This window comes from Labrus mixtus, chromosome 17, assembly GCF_963584025.1.
Source record: "Labrus mixtus chromosome 17, fLabMix1.1, whole genome shotgun sequence".
Classification (NCBI taxonomy): Eukaryota; Metazoa; Chordata; class Actinopteri; order Labriformes; family Labridae; genus Labrus; species Labrus mixtus.
The window spans coordinates 8,288,629-8,297,953 of NC_083628.1; the positions used below are offsets into that span (position 1 = coordinate 8,288,629).

The 9,325-nt window shown below is 37.9% G+C and overlaps 2 protein-coding genes across 2 annotated transcripts; one reads left to right on the forward strand and one right to left on the reverse strand.

Annotated features, from left to right (window-relative positions):
* Positions 1–1,298: 1,298 nt before the first annotated feature.
* On the reverse strand, positions 1,299–4,363 carry rpl28 (ribosomal protein L28). Its single transcript, XM_061061704.1, has 4 exons — positions 4,207–4,363; positions 2,166–2,289; positions 1,556–1,674; positions 1,299–1,437 (listed from the first exon to the last, which is right to left on the reverse strand). Exons 1-4 carry the CDS (start codon positions 4,285–4,287, stop codon positions 1,348–1,350), a joined length of 414 nt encoding a protein of 137 aa, XP_060917687.1. The 5' UTR covers positions 4,288–4,363; the 3' UTR covers positions 1,299–1,347.
* A 715-nt stretch (positions 4,364–5,078) lies between these two features.
* On the forward strand, positions 5,079–8,338 carry LOC132992435 (uncharacterized). The gene is made up of 6 exons (XM_061061703.1): positions 5,079–5,494; positions 5,588–5,702; positions 6,294–6,406; positions 7,139–7,238; positions 7,448–7,569; positions 7,725–8,338. Exons 1-6 carry the CDS (start codon positions 5,404–5,406, stop codon positions 7,826–7,828), a joined length of 645 nt encoding a protein of 214 aa, XP_060917686.1. The 5' UTR covers positions 5,079–5,403; the 3' UTR covers positions 7,829–8,338.
* The last annotated feature ends 987 nt before the right edge of the window (positions 8,339–9,325 follow it).

Below are 9,325 nucleotides of genomic sequence, written 5' to 3' on the forward strand. Positions count from 1 at the left end.
ACCAGCAGCACCAGGGGCACAAAGAAAAGCACCGGCCTAAGTCCTCTCATAGCGAACCGCTGAGCACAGCCGCTATCACATCCTCACAGAGCAGGCAATGATCCCTCTCATAGGTAAACGTCCCGATCCTGTGAGAGAGGGATGTGCTTCCCTGCAGAAATGATTGCTGCAGAATACTTTATCAGCTTAAAGTCAAGGGGAGGTGACAATAGTTTATTTCTTTCCAAAGCCATGAGTGGAAAGCTGCCAGTGGGCTGCTTTAAAATCTATCAGATGTTTCCACATCAGTGGACACTCTGGATAAAGCAACACAGACCTGGTTTACTCTGGATAATCTCGTTAAACTTGGGGTTAGTATTAACCCTAACCCTTGTTAACTAAATTTTCAAAACAGATGATTTGTAAACAAGTCCAGGTGTATGGTTTTTCAGGATTCTGGATTTATGTAAATAAAAAGAAATATTTGGATTAAAAAATGAGTGCTCATTTGGTACAAATACAAAGAGAAAACAGAAAAACTTCCCCCAGGTCTTAAATTGTTACAGCTCATTTCTGAAGCGTGACATACAGCAGGCATATCAGGACGACAGTCAGAAAGGACAGAAACCAGGTTTTTCCAAATGCAGCGGCATAAAAATATATCCTTGACCTGCAGGAGATTAAGAAGGCAGAAAGAAAATCAACCCAAGCATTGCTTTCATTATATCCTGAATTATTTCCTACATTTCAATTTTACTGAAGCTTCTGGTCTAGAGATTGGTTGGATCAGGAATTTTTTCAACCGAGTGCACAGCAAGCATCATGACAAATAGGTCAGTAAAACTAAATGCACAATTAGTGACCCATTCCTCCCAACAGCCAACTACTTTCAGACTCTGGGATGTTTAATATATGTCAAACACTACTTTTATAACCGACGTCTCACTGCTTACATGTAATTGAGTCTGTTCAATTAGAAATGTACCTAACTGAGTGAACTTTTAATTTGTCATGTGAGGGAATAAAGGCTGGAAGAATGAATCCCTGCTTAAATATGTAATTTTCTCAACTGGACCACAATACTTTAAAAACTTACTTCTCATTTTTATTACCCCGAGTTCATCATACATTGCTCATATTGAGGCTGATTTCAAATGAGTTAATTTCTGCACATATTTGAAAAATGATTTACAATTATTCTGTCAACGCTCGCAACAAACTTCTCAATTAATGATTTCAATCAGACATCTGCAAAATCCTTCTAATTAAACCCTGCACATGCAACCCACAAGAAAGTTATGACTCAGGAGAACGTGCCATTTTTTTTTCCAAACAACAAAATTTTATTTTTGTATCATGTGTATCAGTTTATGCGGTCTTGGCAGCCCTGGTGCGCTTCTTCTTGACCACAACAGGCTTCTGGCTCTTCAGAATGGCGCTGGCACGACGCAGGGCAGCCTGGGAAAAACAAATTAGGACTCAAAATGATTTTCTATACAGCTGTGAAATACCAACTACAAATAAAATAACACCATGTGGTATTTTTTGGCTGTGTATAATCTCAGACGGAGCTCACCATGCGCAGGTCCTTCCTATACTTGTTCTTGCCGATGATGTGCCTCAGGCTGTTGAGGGTGGCGCGAGAGTTCTTGTTGATGGTGATCTTCTCATATGAGGTGGAAGGTTTGTTCTGGCCTGTGCAACAACACAACATAAACATCATTCTAAATCTGACAGTAGCTTGAACAATTCAAAAAGAACTAATAACCTTACATTGCAATAAATCTTTTCATAGCCATCTTAAATGCAGAGCTGAACAGCACCAAAACTGGCATGAGTTATTATTCCTGTCCTTACAGTTCTGTGCATGTTAGAAAACAAAGTGAAAAGGACGAAGGTCAACCTCCGATGTCTATTGAGTTCATTTCTACATTTTCTGGAAATGAGAGCATGAGGAACTCTACTTAAATCTCATTGGAAGTACTTGAACAAAGCATACAAAATACAATTAATGGCTTATTTTTCCTTTAAATAATGTGTTATGCTCGTTCTTAATCAAAAGCTGTTCTGTCTTGTAATTTACTTCTCAACACCATCTTCATTTGAAAGATTTAAGACCTTGCATAAACTTCTGAATTTGCACACAACAACGGATTGTTTTGCAGACACAGGAAAGGATCAATTACCTGCACGCTTTTTCAGGACGACAACGACTCCCTTGCCATCAGCCGCAGGCTTAACACCTACAGTCTTCTTGTGCACCAAACCGTTGAAGCGGAAAGAGTTCCTGGACTTCAGGTTGTTGGGCTCCTGTCACATAAAATACATTGAATTAATAAAGCTACACAAGTAATACAAATTTGAATCATGTTTATTTCGCACCAAGACCATTTACGTCAGGGATGGGCAACTTCGTTCACAGCAAGGGCCACATTCATTTAATCCTCACTGCCAGAGGGCCAAATTGTAGGATACAAAAAACTATTACAGTCAATTATGTCTCAAATTTAACTCAACATATACCAGTGATCAAATATTATTATGGACATATTTCTGGTTTTCATGATTTCATGGCAGATTTTGTCATGTTTCCAATTAATTGATATGTAAAAATTAACCTGAGTGCCACGTTGAGGGTTGATGGGGGCCGAGGGCCGCCAGTTGCCAAGCCCTGATTTACGTTATATCTTGATAGACAGAGGGGCAATTGCTAGCTAAATACTGCTAGTGTTAATTAGTAATACATTATGTATTCCTTGCAGTTTGAAAGCAAAAAAATAAAGTGCAATGTAGAAAATAATGCAGTACGAGTCAGTAAATCTGGGAATTTTGATTGCAACAGCAAGACATGACTAAATGTTCTTGAATGAATGAATGAAACCTTAATTTGCCTTGCACAGAGAGCTAAAAAACACAATACAAACAAACATTTACAGGACAGCACATAATAGATAAAAACACACTAAAGCATCACATGATTCAATGAGGGATTTCAGCAAGTTAAATAAAGTGCAGAGTGCCGAGTTCGTCCTGTATAATCAGCTCTTATTAAGCAGCTGAATACTCGCGGTACAGAGGATGTAAAGCCTCTTTTAGTCCTCATCCTGGGCATTCTGTACCTGCGCCCTGAATTCAAGAGTTCATACTCTGACCAAAGGGGGTGCAGAGGGTCAGCTGTAATCTTGATGGCTAAATTCAGTGTGTACCGGTCTGTCAGGAAAGAAATGCTGTACATTTGCTTCCCAGTTATCTTGCTGCCTAGTTTAACAACCTTGTCCAGTTTGTTCCTATTTTTGTAAAGACAGTGCTCCCCCCAACATTGACTACAAAAAGGTCAGCACACTTTCAATAAAAGTCTTGTAAAATAATTTCAGCATAGTGCTGTCAACATTAACATTTCTTAGTTTCCTCAAAAAATAGATTAGTTATAGATATAGAATTAGTAGAATATTATAGAATAGTTTATTTATTATTATATAATTATTGTGCCAAGAGTCTCATGCAAATGTCTCATTTTATATCAGTATTCATACAGTTCTGGTTAATTTATTCCTGTTGTTTCTTATCCATCATTGCACTACGGTCACTTTATTTATCTAATTTTTACCTTTACAGTTATATTGTTTATATTAGTGCTGTTGTTCCATTATTCACCTTAATAACTTATCATTTAGTATTTGCCTACTTGCACATAGTTCTGTTTACATCTGGTCACTACTGCACATAGTTCTGTATATATATATATATATTTCTCGTTTACTGCACATAGTTCTGTATATATATATATATATATATATATATTTCTCGTTTACTGCACATAGTTCTGTTTACATCTGTTAGTCCGATCACTGTCCACTTATATCTACTCTTTTTATATTTTGTATTTTTAAGTTAAGTTTAAGCTTTAAGTTGTATTTAAATTGACACTTTATATTTAGGTTAAAATGTTTCGTTTACTTGCACTGCTGTTAATTTCCTGCTCTGTGTGCCTTTGAATTGCCCCCCGGGGACAAATAAAGTTTTTTGAATTGAATTGAAGATACTCTGGTACAATTTCAATTTCTGTGTCCTTTATTTATTTTCCGCTGATAAATATATAATGTTTGGCAAAATCTTTTTACAGCAGTTTTACGGCTGAGCACCTTTACCTGTATGTATTACATCCACCTACACTCATTTTGTTACTTAAACCTGATTACAGGTGTGGTACAGCAGCTGAGTACTCACAGTACTGTAGGTCTGTCCGTTCCTCTTGATGAGGAAGCTGGAGCAGTTCCTGATGACCATCCACTGCAAATGGGACGACATGATGAACCTGGACAAAACACAGCCAATTATTACAGACACAGAATGACTAAACTGACTAAATTAAAACTTTAAAGTGGTAAGATGTGAAGTTACAGCCACTGTTTTCAAATGACAAGCGTGAAAATGTTCCTCGCATCTAACTACTGCTAACCATATAATCCTGTTTTCATGTTTTAAATTAAGTTGAGTGAAGCAATTATGCACCAATAATCAAAAATATACTTTGGACACGTGTACTAATATCCTTTACTAACAGAGGTGTTGTCACAATGAAGCAGTTTGCTAAAGTTAGCTCTTAACGGAGGGTACAACATGAGGCCTAGCGTGGTCGACGTGCTCACTAATATATCTTTCAATCATAACATTCACTGACTTTCAATGTCACATATGTACACACAATAATCGACACAACGACAGTGTCTTACTTTTGGTGAATTAACACGAGTAGAAAGACTGAGAAAATACAATTTAATGCAGGGCTAAAAGCTGCCGACGCGACCACGTTACCTTTCGGCGGAGGAAAAGGAATGGCGAGAGCGGAAACCTCTTTACGGAACCTCCGTCACAGATCACTCCGCCCTGATACCTACTGTTTTATTTAAATAAGTCACGGGTTAACTTTGGTTTTGACACAGTAAAAGCCAAAAAGACTCAATTAAATTATATAAAATGTAATTTTATTAATCCTGGCTCTCTATATATTATGGTGAATATTATTTTTGCAGGACTAGTTATCGGTAGGCAGAGCGGAGGAACACGATGACGCGGCTATCGGTATAAGAGGGACGTCATAAAAATGCGCCTCGTGTTTACAGGCAGCCGTCAAAAAAATCTGTTCCCAAACTGCACCTGTTATAACCCTTGATATTTGGGTCTTATTTTAGATTTTTTTTACATGAGTGCATATAGGGGACAAGCACGGAATCTATAAGACAGTCGTTGCATTGGAAACCTTCTTTTTTATCATGCATTTTGTACATTATTTTGTGGACTAAAATGTTATGCCATGAGAAGCTGTGAATCAAGAAGTAGTCAGAGGTTCAAGTCAATAGGTAAAACTGTTGATCATGCAGTTACAGTGTCGTAATAACGTCTGTGTACGGTGAGAAGTCAAACATGGAAGAAAAGGAAGATCTGGAGACACTTGGTGAGAAACTGTATTCTCTGATTTACCCCGAACACAAAGACATTGCTGGAAAACTCACAGGTGAGGTGATGTGCATGAAGCATTTTCTCATAGGCGACTAATTCAAAATGATCAACATTTACCACCATAAACCTTGAGGCCTCTGTGCTCCAGGTATGTTGCTGGAGCTGCCATGTCCTGTCCTGAGTCGGATGCTGCAGGATGAAGCCACGCTGACCAAGGCTGTGGAGAAAGCCCTCAGAGCCCTGCAGCTTGCCCAGGAGCCAAGGTACAGCAATGGACTGAGGGTTTCCACACCTGACACCCTGGCTCAATTCTACCAAATAGTCTGATTTTAGAGCATTCATGATTTGTGGTGTGATTACACCTCATTAATGATGATGGTCTCCATATTATTGATGATGATGATGATGGTTGTGACGATGACTTATAAGATGGTTTCTATACTGATTAGAGCTCTCAAGAACTGTCCTCAATGTTGTGCTTTGCCTCTGGTCACTTCCTGTCAGCACCTGTGTGTCCAATCGGACTCAAAGCTGATCGTTTGCTCTTACTGACATTGTTCCCTTTTTTTCTAGATCCTTGCTTGTGTTGTTCTTACTCTCTGATGGACGTCGCTTTGGAGAAAAGTGAATTGTAGAATTGTAGAGTTTATTAGATTGTAGCTTACTTTGCAGAAAAGTGAGGCAGTATGTCGAGTGAGAGCTTAAACAGATATTTATAACCAAGTCCAGGCCGGTGTTTTTTTTTTTTGTTGAGAAAAACTAACAGCTAGTTGATGTTTGTGTATGTGTGTATGTCACATTCCTAAAAATTGAAAACTCTTGAAAATTGTGAATATGTCTACACCTGTTTGCAGCAACCTAACATGTAAAGACGAGGACGATGTGTCTGCATCCTCTGACTCTTTGGGGGAGCAGCTGTTTGAGCTGGTTGATGTTTACAATACCGGCCACTCACAGAAAATCACAGGTCAGTAACCTCGAATCACTCCTAATTATTGTGCAGTCAGATAAATACAGTGTGAAACAACTGATGGCTGATTTGTATACTTTTCAAATAGCATGTGCTTTTAACAGTTGTTTGCCAAGTTCAAATGAATTAATCTTAATCTTAACAATGTACATTTGCAGAATAATTCCACTAATTGATAGATTGTAAGGAAATGATGGATAATGATCAGAATAATAATATGAAATCCCACCACATTGGAATTGTCTGACTTGTCTTCTAACACCACAGTAAGCTTGATATTTATGGTTGGAATATCTTCTTTTATTTGAAGGATTTAATGAATATAGCTGAGACATTTATGTCCCCCTCTTGATAAGTTTGTATTACTTCGGTGATCCCTTAACTTTTCCTCTAGCCCCATCATCAGATCAAAATTTCAAACTGTGAAATATGCAATCGACAAAACATTCCAATCAGTGTAACCTGTTCTTTATCTTAATGTCGTTGTTTTTTGTTTGTATTTTCATATGAAACTTTATCTGCATTAGACCTGTTCATTTCAGTGTGTTTGCTTGCGACCATTTCAGCAGTGAGCTCAAAGCATTGCTGTGCAAAGTACGGTCACATATTGCTCCCAGCATGGCTGTGGATTATTGTGCTTTTTTTAAAAATCAATTATATGCAAATATGTTTTTGAACTTAACTGAGCTGGTGTGACTCATTAAATGTGGTTTTCTGTTGATCATCCAGGAATGCTTTTGGAGCAGCACAAAGAGGCTGTATTAAACCTTCTTTCAGATCCAAAGCTGCTGGAGGAGCATGTGAACTCTGCCCAAAAGACGCTTCAGGAGTAAGTGTTTGTAAAATCGACCTTTTGTTTGCGTACATAGGGAATCTTTCTTTTCTCTTTCTGTGTCCCGTTCCTTCTCTATGTGCGTCGTCACATATTTAAAGACAAAGTATTCATCCACCTTACAGCTCACTTGTAATTCAAATATGCAGGAGAAAGGAACAAAATAGAACCAATACCAAAATGACATTCCTGCTGCTTCCCTTCAGGCAGAATGTGGAGGAGACAGACATAAGCGACTTGTCGGACACTGATGACACAGAAAAGTTGGGAGAGAAGCTCTTCTCACTGGTGGAGGAGCTGGATCCTCTACATGCAAATGATATCACAGGTATCTTTTTGTTCATTTGGGAATTTTCCGCAAATGTCTCCCATCTTTCCCACCCTATGGTATTGGCTTTTCAGATGTAGCAAATTACTCTTATTTACACATACATATAATGTAAGTTATATTGTGTTCCTAAGCTAATGCATCTATTTATGCAGGTATGCTGCTGGAGATGGACCCAGCTGCTCTCCAACAGCTGCTCGGTGACAACACCATGCTGAAGGTTGCTGTTCAGAAAGCACAAGCAGCACTGGACACATAGGACATGGACTGTCTCTACTTGATCAGAATGACAACGTTTTACACAGAGACTAACACATTAACATGAATGACTTTGATGAATCAAATAAAAATGCTGGTAAAGGTTGACGCATCAATCCAGGACATCATAACCGTACAAAGTCAGCTATTGAATGACCAGCTACATTTGTTTTATACTGATTTTTGACCTGACTGCTGTCGCTTTACTTTTGAATTGACCTTCTGTAAATGTAGAAGAGTCAACTATCTCAAAGTATCTTTTTATACACATGTGCTGTCTAATGACATAATGAATCTGCCTGTTTTTTCTGCTCATCAGATTAATTATTGCTTGTTGAAAATGTGAAAAAAAAATTGTTAGTCTGTAAAATGAGTTGCACAGATAATTATTGCAAACAATCTTGCCACATTTTTTTAAAATTGTGTTTTTGTACTGTACCTACGATGATGTTGAAATATATTTGCTAACAGAAACTATAAAAGATAATATATAAACCAAGAACTAATCATATTTAAGCCAGACTCACTACATTTGTCCAGACATTATTTCTTTCTCCAAGAGGAGACTGGTGATCCACAACACGAGTAACAAGATGATTAATCCAGCTCTTAATCAGGCTTTAATCTGCAAACTTGGTTCATGAGCACATTCTCACCATTAGATCATTGACTAAGAGTTGGGCTTTAAATCAGTAGGACAGTCGGCCTTGAACATGTTCCTGATGTGACTGTGGATAACCGAGTCCTAGTTGTGCCCCTCAAGTAGGTCTACTGACAGTAAGATAACCTTTACTGTTACTTTCATGAAACTGTTCATGATCACAAACGACAACATGTAACTCTCATCACTCTTACTGCTAGTTAGTAAAACCTTGTTGTCCCTCTCAATGCACTGTCACTGCTAGTTAGAAAGCTCATTTGTCTCTCAATTATCTATTGCTAGTTCACCCACTCATATAAATGTCAGTGCTAGAAAGCTAATCGTGGTTCTCTCTCGTCTTAGTTGTCAGCTGACCCTCTCAGTCAGTGCCAGATAGCAAACTTCAGTTAGGCCTTTTCATTTATGTCGACGACGCCACAATGATGATGAAACACACTTTTGAGGCATTTCCAAAAAGTGATATAAAGATTAATTATTTTAAGTTGTGCTGGAGTCATATCCAAACAGAGACCGTAGCCAGAAGCTGACTCGACAAGAAACTGAACTTGTGAAACTTTGCCCACATTTGAGTATTTTTTTTTTCCCCAAATCAAAACAAACAATTTTTTCCAACATACGTAAGAATTTATAGCATGAAGATATTGATACTGAGCTATTTGGCTCAAATGTTGTAGTATAACAAACAGTAGGCAAAACGATGGCGATTTGGCAATAAGACTGTTGGCAAGGTGTCTAAATTTTCTGGTTGAAAATCCAAAATCTTTAGGATTAGCCCACGGATTTATCATTTGTCTGATTTTTAATTGAATTATAGTCACTATTACAAAACACATGACT